Source organism: Panulirus ornatus, chromosome 14, assembly GCF_036320965.1.
Source record: "Panulirus ornatus isolate Po-2019 chromosome 14, ASM3632096v1, whole genome shotgun sequence".
Lineage (NCBI taxonomy): Eukaryota > Metazoa > Arthropoda > Malacostraca > Decapoda > Palinuridae > Panulirus > Panulirus ornatus.
The window spans coordinates 7689685-7713915 of record NC_092237.1 but is presented as its reverse complement, the minus strand read 5'-3'; the positions used below and the strand labels follow the sequence as shown (position 1 = coordinate 7713915).

At 40.5% G+C, this 24231-nt stretch overlaps 1 protein-coding gene across 2 annotated transcripts in view; it reads left to right on the top strand.

The window, feature by feature from the left end:
* Nucleotides 1–4432: 4432 nt before the first annotated feature.
* Nucleotides 4433–24231, top strand: part of LOC139753262 (uncharacterized) — a 32192-nt gene continuing 12393 nt past the window's right edge. The window contains exons 1-2 of one of the 2 annotated variants that reach the window (XM_071669521.1): nucleotides 4433–4614; nucleotides 12746–12787. In XM_071669521.1, coding sequence (XP_071525622.1) covers nucleotides 12763–12787 — 25 coding nt within the window. In that variant the 5' untranslated portion in view covers nucleotides 4433–4614; nucleotides 12746–12762. The remainder of the gene's footprint in view (nucleotides 4615–12745; nucleotides 12788–24231) is intronic. The other variant, XM_071669522.1, reaches the window with a different exon arrangement.

The following is a 24231-nucleotide window of genomic DNA, read 5'->3' as shown; positions in this document are numbered from 1 at the left end:
GTTAATCATTTTTTTCAAATCTATTCAAGCATATCCTGTCACATGTTTCCCACTGCGTTTGGCGTGCTTGGGTAATCATGCCATTACGGGCGACCATAGGCTGTTCAAAAAAAATTACCCATCCTGTTGATAATCAACCAGGCTTTCTTTATACTAGAACTGATATTAAGAAGTTCAGATGTAGCGTATGATAAAAAGGCCGAAAGTAGATCTACGGAGGCTAGGCTGATGTAAAATAAAGTTTATTTGCTTCCCAAAGAAAATGGGAAAGGATTCTATTTGTATCATTTTTTTTTTCTACTTTCAACCGCTGTGTCAGAAGGGTGCTATACAGATTTCGTCGCACCCATCATTACAATCCTACCGATATCATTTCAACATATTGCGAGACCCTTCATGCAACTAGTACCATAAACTAGCAACTATGCAACTAGTAACATAAAAAAAAAGACCCTAAGCGCTTACGATTCGTTGCCAGCATTCTCTGCACATAGACGCACACACATCACAACACTTTATGACCTGTGGTCCTGAGTGTTGCAGGATCCTCATATGGATAGAAGGGACTCCTAGGTATGAGGATGATATATATATATATATATATATATATATATATATATATATATATATATATATATATATATATATATTACTTGTCTAGGGAGTACAGTTTGAGATGAGTATATGGTGGGTAGGTTAAAACTGTTGAGAATTATATGCCATCGCCGAGGTTTTTTTTTTTTTTTTCGTACGTGATGATTATAGTGTGGCCTCGTTCGAAGGTTTTACCACCTACAGGACGGAGTTCCATAACTCTCTCTCTCTCTCTCTCTCTCTCTCTCTCTCTCTCTCTCTCTCTCTCTCTCTCTCTCTCTCTCTCTCTCTGTATGGGTACCTGCGTTTTTTAGTTTGGTCTGAATACCTGTATATAGATGCATATCTATATCTATATCTATATATATATATTTTTTTTGCTTTGTCGCTGTCTCCCGCGTTTGCGAGGTAGCGCAAGGAAACAGACAAAAGAAATGGCCCAACCCACCCCCATACACATGTATATACATACGTCCACACACGCAAATATACATACCTACACAGCTTTCCATGGTTTACCCCAGACGTTTCACATGCCCTGATTCAATCCACTGACAGCACGTCAACCCCGGTATACCACATCGATCCAATTCACTCTATTCCTTGCCCTCCTTTCACCCTCCTGCATGTTCAGGCCCCGATCACACAAAATCTTTTTCACTCCATCTTTCCACCTCCAATTTGGTCTCCCACTTCTCCTCGTTCCCTCCACCTCCGACACATATATCCTCTTGGTCAATCTTTCCTCACTCATTGTCTCCATGTGCCCAAACCATTTCAAAACACCCTCTTCTGCTCTCTCAACCACGCTCTTTTTATTTCCACACATCTCTCTTACCCTTACGTTACTTACTCGATCAAACCACCTCACACCACACATTGTCCTCAAACATCTCATTTCCAGCACATCCATCCTCCTGCGCACAACTCTATCCATAGCCCACGCCTCGCAAACATACAACATTGTTGGAACCACTATTCCTTCAAACATACCCATTTTTGCTTTCCGAGATAATGTTCTCGACTTCCACACATTCTTCAAGGCTCCCAGGATTTTCGCCCCCTCCCTCACCCTATGATCCACTTCCGCTTCCATGGTTCCATCCGCTGCCAGATCCACTCCCAGATATCTAAAACACTTTACTTCCTCCAGTTTTTCTCCATTCAAACTTACCTCCCAATTGACTTGACCCTCAACCCTACTGTACCTAATTACCTTGCTCTTTTATTCACATTTACTCTTAACTTTCTTCTTTCACACACTTTACCAAACTCAGTCACCAGCTTCTGCAGTTTCTCACATGAATCAGCCACCAGTGCTGTATCATCAGCGAACAACAACTGGAGGTGGAAAGATGGAGTGAAAAAGATTTTGTGTGATCGGGGCTTGAACATGCAGGAGGGTGAAAGGAGGGCAGGGAATAGAGTGAATTGGAGCGATGTGGTATACCGGGGTTGACGTGCTGTCAGTGGATTGAATCAGGGCATGTGAAGCGTCTGGGGTAAACCATGGAAAGCTGTGTAGGTATGTATATTTGCGTGTGTGGACGTATGTATATACATGTGTATGGGGGGAGGGGTTGGGCCATTTCTTTCGTCTGTTTCCTTGCGCTACCTCGCAAACGCGGGAGACAGCGACTAAGTATAATAAAAATAATATATATATATATATATATATATATATATATATATATATATATATATATATATATTCCTATGAGTTCACGGGGAAAATGAAACACGAAAAGTTCCCAAGTGCACTTTCGTGTAATAATCACATCATCAGGGGAGACACAAGAGAGAAATGTAACAGTCAGTTGATATACATCGAAGAGACGAAATGGCGTCCTAGCTTCGTCTCTTCGATGTATATAGGTATGTATATGTGCGTGTGTGGACGTGCACGTATATACATGTGTATGTGGGTGGGTTGGGCCATTCTTTCGTCTGTTTCCTTGCGCTACCTCGCTAACGCGGGAGACAGCGACAAGGAATAATAACAAAATAATATATGCATGTTTACCAAATGGCGTCCGAGCTACGTCTCTTCGTTGTATATCAATTGACTTATATTTCTCTCGTGTCTCCCCTGTTGATGTGATTATTACACGAAAGTGCACTGTAAAACCTATCGTGTTTTTTTATTTTCCCTGTGGACTCATAAAAATATATATATATATATATATATATATATATATATATATATATATATATATATATATATATATTTTTTTTTTTTTTTTTTTTCATACTATTCGCCATTTCCCGCGATAGCGAGGTAGCGTTAAGAACAGAGGACTGGGCCTTTGAGGGAATATCCTCACCTGGCCCCCTTCTCTGTTCCTTCTTTTGGAAAATTAAAAAAAAAGAGAGGGGAGGATTTCCAGCCACCCGCTCCCTTCCCTTTTAGTCGCCTTCTACGACACGCAGGGAATACGTGGGAAGTATTCTTTCTCCCCTATCCCCAGGGATAATATATATATATATATATATATATATATATATATATATATATATATATATATATATATATTATATATGTGTGTGTGTGTGTGTGTGTGTGTGTGTGTGTGAAGTAATGATTCGTCCATCCAAATACGTGAGTGGTTGTGTATAGATAGTTCCATCCATGTATATTCATTAGTATAGGTCGGTATAGATGAACGGATCCACGCACGACATATTTGTTCACGAAAAGAGTACGCTAAACGTAATCCTTTGTGTACCGTAATGGCGTTTCTCAGGTGGTGAAGTGCGTCGTTAGGGATACCTTGCCATTTTCTTTATTCCCTTTGTATTTCCGTCAGTCTTCGCTTAAGCAGTTATCAATGGGATGTGATACGTTATTAATAAGGTACACTCCTCTCAGGCCACCGCAGCATGTGAACAGAGGCCGTTCCCGTTCACCTCATGCAATTATTCTCAGGACAAAGAACACAAACTGCCACTTCAAACCACAGTTTATCGTAAGGAAAACCAGTCGATCTGTTTAATGTAAATCAGTTATGTTTAATGTGAATCAGTTATGGACGCAGTACATCTATGGGGAAGACGTACAATAAGTTATAGATAATAACATTGATGGAAGAGTATATTACCTCATTTATTAGTGATATTGCAAGTATACCAAAACGTAGATTTCAATGTATACGTTTCTTGTGTACGTATGATGTGGCATGTAATTTTTCAGCCTGAACAGCTGTTAAGTATTCTGTAATAATTTAACAGTATAGAGGTCAAGAACAAAAGATTATATTTAACGGTTATATTGCCAGTTAGTGAACAATGCTATACTTGAATTTACTGTACGAGATACTATAATCGATCACATTTGATATGATTTTTGTTTCTTTAACGTAATTCGTGCTGATATGTATTACGAATATATATATACATATATATATGAGAAAGTGATATTGGCGGGTCATTCAAATTTGTCCTCGGAACTTTCACAAGTGGCAATGTGGTGGTGATGCAATTTTGACGGGATATGACAATTCAAGGTCTCCAAAAACATCCCATTGACGTTGAAATCATTGACTTTCTAGTAAACAAAGTTAACGGACACATGAAGCTGGCAATCAATATGTTTTATAGTGGGTCCTTAGGACATTATAGTTTCAATATATATCAAAAGCTGGTAACTGAGAGAGAGAGAACGCCCTAGCCTCAACACATGCCACAACTTACATAAATTCAACAAACATTTTATTATGCTACATTCAAAACAACCGAGATATGTCAGGTAGTTGAACGTTTGATTTCGAGAGTGAACGAAATGTAATGTTAAAGAGAAACATCGGGAATCCTTGCGTGACGTCATCAGTGTGGGCCCCGTTTCCTCGCGCCATCATTCGCTAGCCAGGAGGCTTAGGAGTAGGACGGTCGGGACGGGTTTCAAGATTTGCCGTCCCATTTTCTTCGTTAGAGTTGATATTCCTATTTCATTTATTGACATAGGCTAGTCAACTCATACTATTTTCATTTCCCCCAGATTTGATAACGACATTTGATTATAAGGTAAAGTATTCGCCGGAGAAGACAGGCAGGCAGGGATTCGTCGTAATGGCCCCCCTTCCTCTGTGATTCTAGTGCAGTTTTCTCCCCATCTAGTGTACTTCAAACAGGTTTGGGCTGGATTAGTTCGCGAATTACATTATCCACACTTTAGATTTATATAAAGTAAACGTGTATCAGATCTTTGTCTCCATACTGAAGTGATTGCAACATTGTCAGGCCCACCAATCCATCTTTGTGCTTCATCACTTTCTTTATTTTTCTTTTTTGTTAAGGCATTTATTTTGTAGATTTAAGAATTTAATTCTATTGTATGTCTAAATTGGTTGAAGATTGGCAGGGTTGGCAGCATTGCGTCTGGTTCGGCAAGGAGAACAAGGCTGCTACAGCTTCGTGGGCTGCTCCTCATCTTCGGAGACGACTACGAAGATGGCTACGTAGGCAAGGGTGGAAGTGAAGGTGTTAGGGATGAAACTTGTGAAGTGATGAAAATGTGTTGGGTAGAAGGATTTCATGCATAATCTAATGATTAGTTCGAATTTAAGGGATGTACATAGATTTTCCTTAATTTGTGAGAAGATAAGGTCAGTGAAGTTGTCTTCGCACATTTGGGAAGCCGCCTGACCGAGTCGGTAAACTCGGTTCATGATTCGCTTCGTTTGCTTTTTTTTTTTTTAGCGAGATGGCGTTGCCTCATACTTCTGAAACCATATCTAACACAATGGAATTTATATGCTTGGAAAGCTCGATAAGAATAGTGTATATGGGATTGGGACGATTGCCAAACATGCATAAGTCTTGTAAGTTTCGTTCACTGCATTGTTACGATTTGTTCGTTCATTGTGACGCATTGTACTTTAGGTAATTCACGTTATCTTTACGTCATGCAGCCGGCCTAAGTGCATAAAGGTGGCAGCCTGTACTAGAAATGTATTTGCGAGAAACCGGCTGTTGAATCGTTTGAAGCTTGCTGGCCTCGTTTTCATTGTCCCCCTCCCCCACCCCCCACCCCCGCCACCCCCGGGCGCCACCACCTCCGCCTCCCCCAACCATGCTACACCCTCGGGGCTTTACCCTCACTTCCTCCACATGTAACGCCTTGCCTCCCACGTAGTTATTCCATTTTTGTAATACTCTACTTCCCTATAACCATTCACTCCTTTTCATTGTCCTTTGTTTTGCTAAACACCTCCTCTCCCTCTTGTGCAATCTACTTATGAAACCGTGGAATATTCAAACCTACCGCTGCTAATGATAATCCTTATCCGTCTGTTAAACCTGGCATTATCCATCACGGAAAACCGCCAACAGTCTCCCAACCCTCTTTCAAGTCAGTCATGGCGCCACCTCCCACGTATTCATCTCTTCTATTAAATCCCTCTTCTAGTTCGAATATCATTCCAACTCTTCCCCCGTTCTGTTCCCCTAGTTTAATGCCCAGCCAGTAACAAACTACCCGTTATCTTGATTTTTTCACGTTCTCCCTCGCACCTTCGTCAGACCTTCAACAGTCTCCCTCCCGTAACCCCCCCCCCCCCCCCCACGCACACCAGCAAGGCTTCGCTGGCCAGCCACCCAGCCAACCCCCCCCCCTCCCCCTCCTTCACATCCTCCCCCTCAAACATCTGGCACACCCACCCTCTAGTTCCCCCCACGCTCTCTTGCCAGTAGAATGTCCAGCGCTCCTTTACACAGGTTCTTCCCATGCGTTTTTTTTTCTTTTATGCTCGAGGTCTTGCTAAGGTTTTGGTTTATCGCAATTTTAGTTTCGGTTGTGCTTATGCAGAACGGAATTGTGTTGCGTCGTTTACATAATTAGAAATTTATATATGCTTTGTGTTAAATATTGCGCATTTGATTATATATATATATATTTTTTTTTATTGTTAGGCTTTATGAATTTGTTTTAAACCATTTAGGATTGTTGTACAGCTACGCTGCTTAAGCGATGTTGGCTTAGAACAATATGTCAAGAAGCGCACTTTCAAGTTTCTAGCTGTTTATTCTTGGCATGTTAGAATAATTTCCATATTCAATAAATGCCTTTTTATTGAACATGTGAATAGTATCCTTTGAGATTGGCCTTAAGAATTATGCACACCTTGAAATAGCGTGTGCTTTAGATATATATATATATATATATATATATATATATATATATATATATATATATATATATATATATGGCGTTGGAACACTTGTTTTACAGGTGTTTTATATCTGCATAAAAGATCGTAATGTGTAATGGGTTGCCGGGATCGCGTGTCTATCCTAGTTCTTATTAGCGAGGCAAGTTCGGTACCTTACGTTTAGGGTGTCCATGGCCTGGTTTTGTTGAAAGGCCACGTGACAGGTTTTTCGGGAGGCGGGAAAACCTACCTTGAGTTCAGGTATCCATGGCCTGGTTGTGTTGAAAGTCCGCGTGACAGGTTTTTCGGGAGGCGGGAAATTAGACAAAAGTTTGACATGGATTTTGGTTGGACAAGTGTTTTCACTCATCATCACGTTTGTGTGATGGCTCTATACTATAGGTACTGGTCGTCGTCATATTTTCTCTATGTCTCGTCGCTTTGTTTGCGACTTATGCATGTTTTTCTGGAACCTTTCCCCATTTCGTATCTCCCCCTTAGAAAAAAAAAAAGCTTGTGTTTATCCGTTCTCACCTCACCCGGGCCTCCCTCCTTACAACTGCCACCGTTTAATAAGTCCCCATATCACGCGTCTCGTGTGTGTGCTGCCTTTACGCCACCTTTTCGCCTGGGTTTTATAGTTATTGCAATGGTAATAGCATTTGCAAGTCAACCTTCTACCCGTTGTATTATGAGTTTCTTCTAGCAGGAGTAATTACCATGCTTGTTTCATATGCTTTTATTTGTAGCAGTTTAAAGAGTATATATATATATATATATAATATATATATATATATATATATATATATATATTGATCGATAGGGGTTTTGATGCCTACGTTATAAAGATTGTTTTTGTCGCATTTAGCGTACATTCTCGTATAACTTTGATTTAGTTGACATCTTAGTAATCTTGACCTGTAGTAACCAAATTGTTTTGGTTCAAGTTTTACAGTCAACGATTTTTTTTTCGGTCAGTTATCGCAATTTTGAAGTGGATAACGCAGCCCTCAAGAGCATATTTGCTTGGTAGTGATTACGTAGGTGATCTGATAACATTATTTGCTGGAAAGGAGCCTTACACAACATGTAAGTGCATGTACCTCTTGAACTGGGCAAGCGATGTTGGCTGAGCGGGAACGAAAACCTATCGATTTTTTGTGGGTTTAAAGCTGAAGCTGTGTGAGTGGAGCGTTGAGTGGCCACATGGTTGTCACTTGAGTCGTATTAATACACTATTGTGCACATCATTTGTAGGAAAAAAATGAAAATTGTATAAGCAGTGTAGTAGAGTAGGACGTTACCGTTGTCATATGATTGTATAACTGACGAGCGTCGTTAGTCTTATGGGGGTCATCTTAAAGGTCGCATGACCAGCAGCTCCCGTATGCTACTAGACCGTTACAGTTCTCTCATGGGGTAACCAACGTGGTGTACGCACAAGTCTTATTCTGGATAATTAGTTGGACGAATTGAATACTTGGCCGAGTCGAACATTGTAACGGAATACTGCCCCTGTATTTTCCAAAGGAGAAGAGGCGAGGTTGCCTTTAAGTCGATGGAGGAAATCATGTTTGTTGGCTTTGTATTGTTTCTGGAAACTAGATAGTAATGTGTAACTGATCAAATCAGTGTTTGAAAAAGAATACGGAAAGTAAGCTTACGTTTCTGTTGTCAAGGTTATTGCACAAAATAGTCAACGCTTGATCCCAGGGGCAACTAATGATTTACCACGGGAGCCGAGTTGTCTGCAGTGTTGCCACAAAGTGCTAAAATCGAGTGTTGTGGGAATTTCTTAAATTCGTGATTCAAAGGTCCTTGTTTGGGTGATTCGTAATTGAAATAAGCCATGTAGGTGGGGGTGGAGGGAGTTATCACACTGGTAGGTGTGGTGCTAACGGTGTTCGTTTCAAGGGCTCAGTTGATGTACCAGTGTGTTGGGTGGCGGGGAGCGCGGGGGTTGCTGGAGTGATGCCAGTTCAACGCATGCTTCTCCATTTGTTATATGTACATGTATTTCGTCACAGTGCCAGAACATATCATGAAGATGTTTAAGCTGATTGTATGATTATGGACTGTACCTTTCCAAAGGAAGGGCTGATATTTAACAGGCCATTAAGAAATTTTTGATTACCTTGGCTGAGTGGAAATCAGGGAATAGCGCCATTCTCTCCGCTGCCTTTACGGCGTTGCACAGATCCCACGCGGGACTCGGGATATGAGCTGTAACCTTCTCATTGTTTTGTCTTACCTTTATTGTGCCTGTTTCTCTGTTGCTTAAAAGAACGTGGTAGGTACACTCCCTTGTTTAAAAAAAAATCGTGATGGGTACCTAGTGTACTTATTAGTATTTTATAATAGATCGAATAGTGGACAATACTTAAGTGAATTTTACTCACTTGCACCGGAATAGATAAAAATTGGTTAAGATCATCGTGTTGATTTCCATTGTTTGAGTTTAGTTCTAGATAAAAGATCGCATATGAGGAACAATGTTGTCGCATGAGTCACGTCCTAGTGTATTTTGAACTTTGAAGTAAATCATTTTGTGAACCGCGTTTGATAATGATTTGCTTAGTCATCGGTATTACAAGGATGGTTTAATGAATTCACCCTTGCTTGAAGTAATGCTTCTTCGTAGTGAAGATTTTTTTTTTTTTTTTATATCGGCCAGTGTTGTGGAAGAGGCCAAAGTTTGGACATGGGAGGCTTTGTGTTGGGGAACTAACGAGATACATTAGTAGGTATTTTCTCCGATGTTCTGTTATTTAGATTCCCCATCCACAACCTACTTATACCTGAGCGTTAGGTAGGGCAGGGTGGGGGCGACTGCGGCTCTGCTGAGCGTTAGGTGGGTTGAGTCCGGGAGGGGGGGTCGGGGGTTATTGGGGCTTTGCTCCCTCACACTCCCCGGCCAAAAATGGTATGGGCCACTTCTTCCCTTTACCCTACGGAGTCTGTATTTTTGTAAACTCGTATGTGTTGAAAGGTCTCCTAGAAGGGTGTTATTGCACATGATGAGAGGAGTATAAAAGGATGCTGTTAAGTCAAAGGTGTTAACTAATAAAACATTATGAACGTGGAAGGTAGGAAAAGACACTACCCCGTGTGAATTTGATAACGAAATTATTCCAGCTGCAGCGTATAACCTGTATTGTGACGTCATGGCTGCTGAGACTTGGTGAGGGTGAACGGAATGAAAGCTTCTTTGCGGGGACAGTGATGGTGACGTAACACTTTCTCAGGTTTTCGTTCGGTTTCATTGGCATTTTCTCGACTCACTGAGTTCGAAACGCTGATGTTTTAGTGTTTTATTGTCGCTTTAGTTTATTACGTCATTACGCTCAGTCCTGTTATTGGTTTATTGACTGGTAGTTGTCACGGAATGTTAGCGGCAGTCAAATGTGTTCTATAAAATAAGTAATTATTATAATGTAATTACTGGGAAAGGTGGAAGTACTGGCTCAGCAATGAAGGTATTTACCATAAGTGATAAAACATCGGAAGAAAGAAAATAGGGATTTTAATGTGAAAACGCTGGAATTTTGATTATTGGGAAAGGTTGAAAAGTTCTTGTGACGGAGATGACATATGCTATATGGTTGAATAAAAAGTGCGTGAAATGTATGTCATAACGGGACATTCCACCATGTTATCGATAAGGAGTGCTTTTCAGTTAATAGGGTTTCGCTCGATATTATGGGATCTACCTTGTGTTAGATTACAGCAATACTGGCATTGCTAGTGATTACGTAAACCTACCTCTTATCAGAAAATATATTTACATAATTTGTTTACACCGCTGTAGAATTGTTGTATACCGGACTGACATGAATTTAGCGTACGTTATGTTTAGGTAACTTGGAACAGTGTGTAGCACTTAATGATGACAAACCTTACTGGATACTGTCATCTGAAGTACGTGGTCTCCGAATATTATTAAAAGTATTTTCCACGAATAACTAATGCACCGCATTGTGTAATTCCCTTAAGACAAAGATCGTAGTAAAAATCGTACATAGAAACGCGGAAAGTTTATTTTTAATATTAAAGTTCGAGTGAATTGCTTAATTCTAAATATTGATTACATCGCAAGAGCTGTATTGTCATTCGTGTGGATATACGCCTTGGACTTTATAGAACTCTTGTATCATTAATTAGTTGTACATGTCATTATTTTTGTGGTTGATCCTGTTCGTGTTTTTGACGAGTGAATTTGGATTGAAAATTGTCTTAGTTTGGATTTAGCGATTGTTGTGAATTACACTGAATGAATTAAAATTTCAGGCCTGCTTGTTTGATTTAATAGTTAGGAGGACTTTGTAATCCACGAGCAGGATGTACTTTGGTTGAGCACCGTATTGACATGGGAATAGTGTAATGGGCTCTTGTTTTTTGCGTGCGTGTTTTATCCAAGTTTGCCAGATATCGGATATCGAATTCATGATTTAGGACCCTGCTTGCCTATCACCAGTTTAGCTTTTCATTTGATTAATTATGTTCTAGAGTTGTCCGCTTTGATTACCGTAGTTCCTCAAGGCTTACTTTAAATCCTTTCGGGATGAACACTGAATTCTGCATGCGTTGTACAAGTAGCCTTATTTTATATTTCAAAATCATTACTTCCCTGTAGACGTAACATTACATTGATTAGCTGAAAGGAATTGTGGATAATACGTTATTAAACGTACCATCATCAAAGTTAAAGTTATAAAGACCCGTACGTACATCAGACCTTTTGGGTAGTTCAAAAATACATTTAGGAAAAATTGTTTCCTGAAAGCATATATATATATATATATATATATATATATATATATATATATATATACACACACACACACACACACACACACCCTGACTACTATCTGCAAGTGGTAACACTTGGACACAGCTGTATTACCATCGAGGAGAGGAAGAGGTCCACCACTAGTACCTTTTACCTTAACGCCTCAAACCTAGCTTCCGTGACGAGCCCTGCTTCAGAGCTGCAGGAACCCCTTAAAACGGTGTCTAGGAATTGCATAACTGACCGTGCGTGCTTGCAAACGAAAAAAAAATTCTTCGTTCTTTACATTTGGCAAAGGGATAAGATGGTAATTTTTGAGTAAAGTAAGAGGTTATGAATAGTTTTTTGCGTTCGTTTCTTTATTGAGAGTACTAAATGGCAGTCATATATAACGGGTTAATAATCTAGGGAACCTGCGTCTTGTGGCACAGTAGTGTTACCTTTATCTCCCATCTAAGATTAATTAACTTTTGATAGATTACGGTTGTCATAGTACCGTACGGAAGCTGTCGTTATATTTTATATTAGAGTAAGTGACTAACTGCCAACTCCCAACGGACTGAGCTGTTGCCAAGGTTGTCTTTTGTAGTTCTATGAGGTTTTATCGGGCGACAGACGGGCATCCCCATTGTAATGTAGTAGGTAATGGTTTTACTAAGCTATTCGACGTTATATTTTGTCTTTTATTTAAGCGCAGCAGATCTTGCGTTTGTAAATATATGCATTAATTGGAGCTCATCCTAAACTAGATGCCACAAATACCGTAGCTGACGCCGTTCATTCCTCCTATTGTTTAGTATACCATCCATTAGGGAAGTGAAGCATCCATAAAAGACTGGGAGGAGAAGAAGAGCATTACTAGGAAGGACTAAGCGCAGAAGCGCAAGTGTCTGCTCATCCAATCAATACTGGTTAGGCGACGCGTGCAGGGAGGCACGTCGGGTGGGCGATCACGTGACACACCCGCCTTTAAGCTTCTCGTCCCCTCCATCCCGTAATTGACTTGCACTTGTGCATGACACCGACAGTTGGTTAGAGCATCAGTTAATCCATTCGTGTTATCCAGCTTTTTTTTTTATGGCGTACTGGAAAAGATATGGGTGGTAACTGCCTGTAATTGTGTGCGCAGAGATGTCTACTAGTACCTTATAAGTGACTCCTGCTTTACCAAACCAAATAATACCGCCAATAACAGCTCATCTTGTCTCATTTTCAGGTTTGAATGAACTTGTGATGAACTCAAGATATAGGAACCAAGGTGAGGCGTGGCGATAGAAAGGCACTGGCTGGCACTGCTTTGTGTGGCACGGCGACACAGGAGCACTTGATGTGTGTATCAGCCATAGGCCAGGCGGTGTCGGTTGTTGGGGGCGACCTGGGCCAGGACAGCATCGGCTACTCACCCTCAGCATGGGTCTTCTTCATACTTCTCGGGGCACCAAGCTCCCTTGCGCTATCTACCATTTCATATTTGGTCAATTGTGCAATTGCTAATTTGATTTTGTTCGATATATTTTTTTTTTTTTTTTTTTTGCAAAGGGAGCCACGTTTCGTTTCCATTCTAAGAAGTTCCATGGTTTATACATGGGGCCGTAAATTTCAAATACTCTTGTAAGACGAGATTAATTGTTGCTCTAATATACTCATTATGTAGCGCAAACTTGCACGCCATAGTGCTGTCCTGGCCGGGTATATATATATATATATATATATATATATATATATGATTGTTGAATGTAACACTACTAGCCTATTGAGTTTAGCACGTTTTTGTCGAAATCGATAGAAGTTTTGATAGGCAAAGCTGTTGTAAGCTTTGGGACAGAGGTAGGTTTGAATAATGGATGCTGCGGCTCCTGAACGTAAGCTACGTGTTGCTGTTGATTTAATGTAGCAGCTGTGTTACAGTATAACACCGTTGGAAGTGGATAAATTGATTAACGAATATTTGTCCTTATATCCTAACAACCGAAAAGCTGCTTAGGACTTATCTACCTGTGAAAGTTAAAGTCTGTTTAATGTGTCTATTATTGAAATCTACTGGACTTGTGCTGTACAAGATCAGGGTGTTGGTCTTCGGGTTATCTATCCCATCCTGTACTGTCTTCAGATGATTGTCTTGAGAAATCGCAGGTAAACATCATAGAAACAGTTGTGAGCATTACATGATATTGAAAACATCAGAAAAGGAAGCCAGAATTGAGTATTTTGCTAAAATGGATAAGCATTAGGTTCTTGTCCCCTACAGAGTCAACTGAACATGGTATTATAGTGATTGTTATGCAGTATGACCTCGTTCTTGAATGGAAGACCGCATGTAGTCTGTCCACATTTAACTATGTGCACGTAAATAGTAACAGGACGCAGCTGTTTTTGTTGGTAGTTGAGTGCTCTTGGTTGTGTAATGCCTCTCATTCATATTCGAATTCAACTGGCAAGAAAATGGCGATTTTAGCTAAAATTAATTTACACTAGAAACTCGGAACTTCCCAACCACGGGTGCAATGCTGAAGATAACCGTCTCGTTGGCCTTAACCATCCTAGGCTTCAACAGTGTCTCCGAAGAACGTTAGCAGATTCAATTTTTGCATGTCCAAGTACATTGACATGTTACTTGAGGGATTCTCTTAGAGAATGCAATTTTCCCTCTAGGATTCTTGTTGCTGCGAACGTTTCACAACTATATGTTGTTTAATGTTTGGAGGATTGCAGAAGAAATTTGAACTTTTACGGCGAAATAAGACCATGAACATTTATTTCAAAGCCAAACCTTCAGCGAGCTTCGCTGACGTGTCACAGCACAGCGGTCAGTCTGGATGACATTTGTACGCCCTTGTCTGGTGGAAATGTTCCTCGTTTTTTTTTTTTTTTTCTAAAAAGTGAAGCAGGTTATACTACATTTACAGAATTATATAGCATTCACTCAGGTTTCAGATAGCTTTTTGACATAACGTCTTGTGATTAATGTGTTTCGACGAACTTGAAATATTTTCACTAGTGGGGAAGTGGACAATCTTGACGGATTCAAAGTTATTTTCACGAGTATTGTGGAAGGGAAACTAATGAGCACTTGTGGGTGTGGACGACCGATGTATATATCGACAACTCTACCAGTCAAACTCTACTGTTTCATATCCTCCTTTGTTGAGTGCTACTTGCCAGACCTTCCTTTGTTTAAGGTTTCGTCGTTAATACTCGTTGAAGGAGGCAGCCGCGAGCAGAGGGTAGGGTCTACCCGAATCGGTATCGCGAGGTTTGTTGACGGCTGCGCAGCGAGACGTCACGTAGGTGGCTGTCAAGCCTCACTTCAGTGGCTCAGGGTTACTGTCTTTTCTTCGTGTCTCTCACTTAAGATGCAGGCATTCAGTCCATAAATACACACTTCCTCTCACCATTTAATACTCAGCATTTTGGTTTTCATAACTTTCCTGCAGTAAGTCATGCCCGTTTGTGCACTGTTGGCAATTCTTGTTCTATTCATTTTTCTCAACGCTAAATTAATTATAGTTTATTTGAAAACCAAGACATTTTATATGTTTCTACCGTCTCGTCCTCTTTTAAGGCAGGAAACTCCGATTGAACATAGGCTTTATTTTTGCTTTCTTGAGGAATGGCTTTGCCATGTGTGTAGATTTTCTGTAACTTGTTGTTTCACTGTGTAAGTTGACAGGTAATTTGTAAATAGGTGCTCATTTCTGTAGCATCGATCAAGCAGATGTCTCGTCTTCCAAAGATTTGTTTTTATCAGCGAGGGAATGTGTCGGATAGATCATTCAAGTACGGGGAACACGCTGTTTGGCTCTCCACGAGTTGGGTCATCGATTGGATCGGCGTGTGACGAACTGACGGCGAAAGCTGCTGTTCATATTGGCTGGTTACCAACTTTGCAAGTCGACGATAAGAAAACGCCCGCAACAGGAACACCCCCGCGCGTTATATCGCAGTTGCTGCTTTTTTTTTTTATTTAAATTTCGACATGGATGCTTTGCTGTGGGATAGTAAGTTCATATCCCGATTTGATAATGTACATTCATAATTTTTGCATCAGTATGTTGATATTTCGTTTTGGAAATTGCGTTTTCTTCATTAGTCTGTGTAACTTTTGAGTAAGTGGCTGATGTTTTAATATTTCAGCTCCCGTTGTTTGGTCGTTTATAAGTGAACGTGATACAGTGAAAGGAGAAAGTGAACTTAAAGCATTAGGAGTGATCATATGCAGATTCAGTGTTACGTACGAACGGACTTTAGTTGAACATTGAACACTATAAGATTGGTGCACTGGGCATACATTGACTATATTTGATTTTCATTTGAGGTGAACACTCAATCAGCTGGCATTTAACATTTTGCACTTGTAAATGGAGCACAGAGTGGACACGATGCACTTTGTCTTTAGTGCACAGGGTGCGTGATAGTAATTTGAATTCTACCTAATTACCCCGTCTTCGTAGAACTGCCTAAACCCCCCCCCTCCCTTTTTTTTTTTTTTTTTTTTTTTTTTTTTTTTTTTTTTTTACGTTGATAGCGTTCCGGAGGGTGAACTTGAGAAAGGTGGACGCCCAAATGTGTTTTTGTGAGAATTTAATGTTACTGTGAGAAATAATGCATGCCAAGTGAGTTAAATGTGGTTCTTTATACGCGCGGCATATGTAGTTTGACACCAGTATGGCGAATTCAGCATTAATCGTTTGCATTAAATACCGGCAGTTTTTTGCTATCGCCTCGGTCGTAGACTTTGATGAAAGTAATGTTAAACATGAATATTGAAATTAATTATTGCACGTTGTGTGTTGTGTTCACAGCTGGTGGTACGAATTGAAATTTATCTCTGTTGCTAGTTCAGTTGACCATCTGTGATGATTATGACTACAAGTAGGTGCGTACCAATGAAAATTAAGGGCCCTAACCCTCGCCCTGTTGGGTAGTGCAGTGAAGTTCGCATATCTCTGCAGTGGAGACTAGTTTAAAGTAGCGTTATGAATTGTGTTGAGCTTGAGTTGAATTCACATATTTCGTGAGACGGAAAGAAACGAAGTTACACCCTTACCAAGCCCCTAATAACATGCATGTCTTTTAAACGCACAAAGCATGCATAATTATGAATGTGTTCTTTCATTGTTCACCATTCGATTTCACTTCACCTAAGCTTACTCTGGAGTCTGCAAATAAGGTGTAAGTCGTGCATGCAGATGGATATTTCCATGATATAATTTTGATTGTTGTGTACTGTTAGGTCGACGTTCTTAACTTAGTATTTATTTATAAACAAAAGCCGTACTTATAAACCACCATATCATGCAAGAGTGTTCCAGAATACGTGCTACAGAACAAATATTCATGTATTTTTATAGCGTTGCGTACTGCATACACAGCCTTTTACGATTACACTATGACTTGATTACTTAAACATGAATATTCCGCACGGTTTGTGCTTGAGGTACCTCAGTACAGTAGTGTAGTGGACCACGCGCGCACAGATAGCCCATTGTTGCATTGGCCAACGTCGCTGAACGTGATTCACGTACAGGATCACCTAAAACCAAGTCGTGCGTGTGGCAGTAATCCACAGGCAACTCGATTGCTCATCCTCTTCTCGGGGCTGGTCGATGAATCGGTACCTGGCGTAGGCTGGAGCGTGTGTGTGTGTAGACATGGTACATAAAACTTTGAGATGGGACAAAATAGAGTGTAAAACTCCGAAAATGCGCAAGTACTGATAACCACGACCGAGCACGTTAATTGCCCATCATTTTTAAACGTGGAAATATAGGTTTTCATAATTTGTACTATTACAAAACCCTTCCATTTTGTATCAAGATCATCCCCTCACTACACTGACAGTGGCTCCTACCCACGGGAGTGACTCATCCCGTATAAACGCTTATCCACTCCTCGGCTACTACCACGGGCACACCTTTCCTCGTAGACATCCTCTGTAAGCAGACTCCCTATGGCTGATGTATATAAACTTGCAGGGAGAACACAGACGTATTCTTATAGGTACAACCCCCAAGTCATGCAGGCCTTCGTGGTATGTATTCTTATAGGTACAACCCCCAAGTCATGCAGGCCTTCGTGGTATACTGGTTTGCGTCACCATGAGTCAGCACGGGCCAGCCTAGGGTCGGTTCCCGCAGGGGTTCGAGTGACCGCTTCAGTACGCCTACAGGTAACACGTGGTCATATTTCCTAAGGGGCTGGTCCTCAAATTAACGCTATAGGGAGGCGCACACACACACACACACACACACACACACACTATCTCATAAGGTGAGTCGGGACAACACGAGTTAAAAGTTTCCCCTAAGCACAAATAGTAATCACTTATCCTCCCTAGGCAAATACGCTTCTCTGTCACACACACACACACACACACACACTAGTTCTCTCCATGCAACCGTCACAAAAGCGTCGCCCTCATTACACCTTCCAAACAATCTCTCCGTTCCCACAGGGGCCATTTGCAGTGATAGTGTGCAAGTAATTTGAATTATCGTCATCAATAGATGTTCAGTCTTTACTTGTAACGGTCTTAATTACGTCGGCAGTGAGCAGGCCTAAAACCAGATAAACCAACCAATCACACCACGTACAATCACTCTTCCCCATCCACAGCGTACCCACTTCCCATCACACTATAATTGTCGACACTCGGAGGATTTAAATATCGCACAGCACCTCCCCTCCTGCTTGGGCATAATTGTCTCATACACCGTGAGTTGCTAGCACTGTCCTAAACGTTTGACGATTGACATGGCTTCCGTTCGTTTATGTGATATCCATTCACCAAGGCATATATATATATATATATATATGGATTAATATCTTAAAACCTAGACAGTTATAAACTTTGGTTTCTATCAACAGACGTTTCAAAGCCTTTCCGAGGCACGGCCTTTATTAAGCAGAGCATCATAGATGAACATGTCTCTCTTCATGTATCAGCTAAATCTCTTACATGGAGGTTATTTAGTCTATCAAGAAGTCTACGCTCGCCATATGATTAAAATCCATCCAAAGAAACCGAAGTTTATAGAACATAATCTTGGATTTAAGTTCAGATTATATATATATATATATGTATATATATATATATATATATATATATATATATATATATACACACACACACGAAGCAGGCACGTGACGGCCACAGATGAACTTGAAAACAACGAAAGAATATCAAATCAAGTTTGTTTTATCGCATTCGTATATTTCATTACATCTTCAGAAGCAAATAGTAGTCAAGATCTACTGGTGTCTATATCATATAATTTTCCTCCCTTTGATTATTATTATTATTTGCTAATGAAGTTGAAATACACGAAAGCTTAAGCAAATTTTTCTGCTTTGATTTTCCTTCGTGGTGTACACGTTCATATTATATATATATATATATATATATATATATATATATATATAAAGTCCTGGGAGCGTTGAAAAATGTGTGGAAATCTTGGAAAGCAAAAATGGGTATGTTTGAAGGAGTAGTGGTTCCAACAATGATATTTGGTTCCGAAGCGTGGGCTATGGATAGAGTTGTGCGGAGGAGGGTGGATGTGCTGGAAATGAGGTGTTTGAGGACAATATGTGGTGTGAGGTGGTTTGATCGAGTAAGTAATGAAAGGGTAAGAGAGATGTGTGGTAATAAAAAGAGTGTGTTTGAGAGCAGAAGAGGGTGTTTTGAAATGGTTTGGTCACATGGAGAGAATGAGTGAGGAAAGATTGACAAAGAGGATATATGTGTCAGAGGTGGAGGGAACTTGAAGTGGGAGACCAAATTGGAGGTGGAAAGATGGAGTGAAAAAGATTTTGAGTGATCGGGGCCTGAACATGCAGGAGGGTGAAAGGCGTGCAAGGAATAGAGTGAATTGGAACGATGTGGTATAACGGGGTAGACGTGCTGTCAGTGGATTGAACCAGGGCATGTGAAGCGTCTGGGGTAAACCATGGAAAGTTTTTTGGGGCCTGGACGTGGAAAGGGAGCTGTGGTTTCGGTGCATTATACATGACGGCTAGAGACTGCTTGTGAAAGAATGGGGCCTTTGTTGTCTTTTCCTAGCGCTACCTCGCGCACATTTGGGAGGAGGGGGTTGGTAATTCATGTGTGGCGGGGTGGCGATGGGAATGAATAAGGGCAGACTATAAATTATGTGCATGTTTATATATGTATATCTGTGTGTATATATATATATATATATATATATATATATATATATATATATATATATATATATATACACACGTTAAGATGTATAGATATGTATATGTGCTGTGTGTGGACGTGTATGTATATACATGTGTATGTGGGTGGGTTGGGCCATTCTTTCGTCTGTTTCCTTGCGCTACTTCGCTAACGCGGGAGACAGCGACAAAGTATAATAAATATGAATAAATGAATAAATGTATGTATGGATTCCAGCTTGTGCGTTTGTTCTGATAGGAAGTAAGTAAGTATATCCGAACAAATTGCAAGGTGCACGTAGTTCATCTATGTATATTCACAAGGAGAATGAAAATAAGCTTGATGAATCGCCTTATTATAGAGGTGAAAACGTAAGAGGCTTTTTATGTTTCTGCAAGTGATGAAGTTTTGTGTTGAGCACACTGGACAGCTGTCGAGCTTGTGCTTGCCTTCATAAATTACCCATTTGCAATTGATGTTTAGCCGGTGATTCCACTGGATCCACCCCGCGAGAGTAATGATAATAGATTGATGTTCATTCACATCTTCCAGGGTTACGGGCCAGGAGAACGAGTACGTAAACAAACATAACGGAGGTCTTGCCTGAGCAGGGGGGGACGTGGCGGCGTGAAAATACGCCCCAGTTCACCTACATTATTGGTTCGTCAGACGGGATCACGTTATGTTTGATGGGATCCTCTCATTTGGCAGAGAATATTGTGAGACTTGTGACCTGACATGTTTCTTGTCTAATGATCTATTCACAGGGCAACCGTTCTTTACCATACCACTCCCTCGCGGTGAGGCTAAACATACGCCTTGTATTAATGTCTCGTGTACTGTTGAAGTGAACACGAAGGCGTTTGGATCTTTGCACATATCTTTGATGGTGAATATGTATAATATATATATATATATATATATATATATATTATATATATATATATATATATATATATATATATATAATGCCTAAGACCTATCTAAAGGCCCTGGGAGCCTAAGACTGCTACTTCAGTTGCGGTGAAATGTGGATTGTCTTAAAGAGGTTTAAGGGGACCACTTCTGTGATATTCCCTCACTGGATGTTTGTTTGCGGTGTAACCTCCAGTAGGTTTATAATATAATATATATATATATATATATATATATATATATTATACAGGATTCCCCCTGCTTGTGATAGCTCCACGAAAGCTCCCTTTTGTGAAGCTTTAGTAGTCAAGAAAAGGGAGTATGCTGCTCAAGTAACCTCCCAATCCAAAGGAGTACAAGCAGTCCCCTGCTACTGGACGTACATCAGCATTTGAAACCTGAGTGCCTTCTGTGAAAGATCCATTTTTTTTTTTTTTTTATGTAACTCTAGTACCCTTTTCACTAAGGGATCTTGAAGGCTCTTTTGGGTTCTTTGACGAGAGAGTGCTTTAGTCAGCTGACAGTGAAACAGCCTCCCAAAGGTGATTCATTGGAGTAAAGACCTACAGGTCCTTCCACTCGAAACTAACAGGCTTATCAGACCACTTCGAAGACATGGTTAAGTATCGAGAGCAAGGGACGCATTAATTGGAACAACCTTTTAATAACACCGGGACATTGAGGTTTTGATATTAAACGTACAGTTGGGGGAAGAGAAATTCTTTAGGTGTAAGGCATTGCTTTATAGGATGTGGGACTTTGTTTGGAAAAATGGGTTCTTGAGAACAACGTGGGGCGGACTGGGTAGTTTGTTGTGCGAGTGAAGTTGATCCCATAGCCATGTAATAGAGGCGTAGTTTTCGCTATTTTGATATTGAACATCAATATTGGGAGGAAGTGTTACAAGACTGTGCTGTGATAGTGAAAAGGAAAAGCCTACTGTAACCAAGCTGTCTGCAAGTAGAAATTGTATAGTCTAGATCATAACCCAATCAAGCTTTGTAGAATTAACTAATAGAGTTCATAATCTATCCTTGTTTGATGTAGAATAACTTCTTTGGTTTAGTACACCCACTGTTATAACCTAATGAAATGAAGCTTAATAACACTTAACTGTATTGTAATTTGGCCCGGGAGGACAAGTGTTAGAGACTGCTCAACCTGACCTGGCTCTTGTGATTTGGTAAACACATTAGCAAAGGTACAACAATACGAGAGGATTTGTGATTTGCCACGGAGCTTCCATAACCCAAAGGCTTTTGTCGTGCTCCATATAAACTCTCGTCATTTGCTTCGGAAGTTCAGTAGGTCCTTCTAGTCCTAGGGAGTGGGTGTTGCAGAGGGGGGATTATAACTATGTCTTGAGGCCCACGTCTAACATCACTTAAGGCGAACGGTGAACTGAAATCTATCTTACCTGCCATTTTTTCTGCTATCTTGTGTCACAGTTTAAGACCAGCTGTGGCATTAGGAGTCCAGTAACCTGGTCAGTTTCCTTTTTACCCATGAAACAGATATGACTGGAAAGTTTTAAGGTACTCCATGCAGTGCAAGGAAGACGAATCTTGGATTATGGCCAGTTTAATCTTGTGAAGATTTCATTTGCCACCAAAGATATTCAGAGCGTGAAATGGTGATGTGATAACAGTAGTGTTGTGGGATTATGTGTGACATTACAGTGATATTCTCCGGCAGAGTGAAGATTCGAATGCTGCAGTCATTAACTGCAGACGTGTAAGGGAAACTTGATTCATCTTGAAACAAGAAAATGAGCATGATTTAGCACACTTGGCGGACATGTTGCTGGGGTAGACGGTGCGGGGTGGTTCCACAGGACTGCATCTTGGGTGTTCCGTGTAAGGGTTGGACAAATGCCAGCTATGGGATCACCTGAAGATTGTCTCCTCCCCCACACCGTATACCACCATACTTTCTTTCCTTGGCTGGGTTAGGTTAAGTTTGTTCCATAACTCTTAACTTTTTCCTTGGGCTAGGTTAGGCTAAGTTTGTTCCTCAATTCTAACAACTTTTTCCCTGGGCTAGGTTAGGTTAAGTTTGTTCCTTAACTCTTAACTTTTTCCCTGGGCTAGGTTAGGTTGTTTGTTCCTGAACTAAACTATTTTTCTAGGCTGTGTTATGTTTGTTCCTTAACCAAACTAGTTTTCTAGGCTGGTTTAGGCTAAATTTGTTCCTTAACTGTAACCTAAACTATTTTTCTAGCTTGGGTTAGGTTGAGTTTGTTCCTTTAATCTAAACGTTTTCCTATGCTGGGTTAGGTTAAGTTTGTTCCTTAACCCTAATGTAACCTGGTCAACCGAAGCCTAGGGTTAGTTGTTCGTGAACTCTAACATGGCCTACCGAAACCAAGGTTAAGTTGGTTCCTTAACCCTAATGTAACCTGGTCAACCGAAGCCTAGGGTTAGTTGTTCGTTAACTCTAACGTGGCCTACCGAAACCAAGGTTAAGTTTGTTCCTTAACCCTAATGCAACCTGCTCAACCCGAAGCCTAGGTTTAGTTGTTCTTTGATCTAACCTGGCCTACCGAAGCCTAGGATTTGTTGTTCCTTAATTGTAATGTAACTTGGCCTACCGAAGCCAAGGTTAAGTTCGTTTCCTTAACCGTACACCAACCTGGCCTCCAGTAGCCTAGGTAAACGTTGAGGTTGGGGCGAATCTCTCTAAATGATCACAGAACTGTTTTCTGTCACTTGCGTTGAAGGCAGCAAGATGTTTATTGTGGCTTTATTTTCCTCGATGTTTCCATGAAATAGCCTCCCTTGCAATTAGTCTGTCAAGACATAGCATAGGTATTGTCTTCGTTTTCATCTCTCTGTCTTAGACAGAATCTCGTCATACGCAATTTGGCACTGCCTTGTTTTTTTTTCCCCCTCCTCTTGGGTGCCTTTTTAAAGAAATACATTGATTGTATTTTGTTGTCTGTTGATACTTGCAATGTACTTATACGTAATAATTCGTTCCTTGGATCAGTTTCATCTCTTCCAAGTATGTTATTTTTTTTTTTTTTTTACCGTTGTTGAGCTAATTTGAAGTATTATGAAAAGAATTCTGAACGCTTTCGTGCATTGCCACATCGTCAGAATTTTCGTGTTCCCTTTTCCTAGTGGTGTTTCTGGATTTACGAAGTCACGTGTCTGTTTACTTTGGACTTTTTTTTTTTTTTCGCTCGAATGCATAGTTACCCATCTAGCCAGTCTATTGGATCAGTCGCTGAAGGAGCAGCTTCATCTTATTCCGTTAACTGTGGCCCTTTGGGTTCTCCTTGTCTCATAGCCTATTGTCTTCTTCCAACACATGATCTTCCGTGACCCTGCCCAGTCTGATAATTCCCCTCGCCCCCCTTCACTCTAGTTCTCATTCTTGGACTTAACATAACTCTCGACACGTCGGTCATGCGGAAAATAGGGAACATGTATGAAAAGAAAAAGAAAAAAACAGCTTGTCTGCTGCTATTTTAAAGCAATCTAGTCCATTTCTGCAGTAACATAATATGGTCATGACCATATCGGGGAAACCTTTACTTAAATGTTTACACCATATGCATCCTAAAAGCTGAGGTTGTAGTGTAGATGCCGTACGTCTCT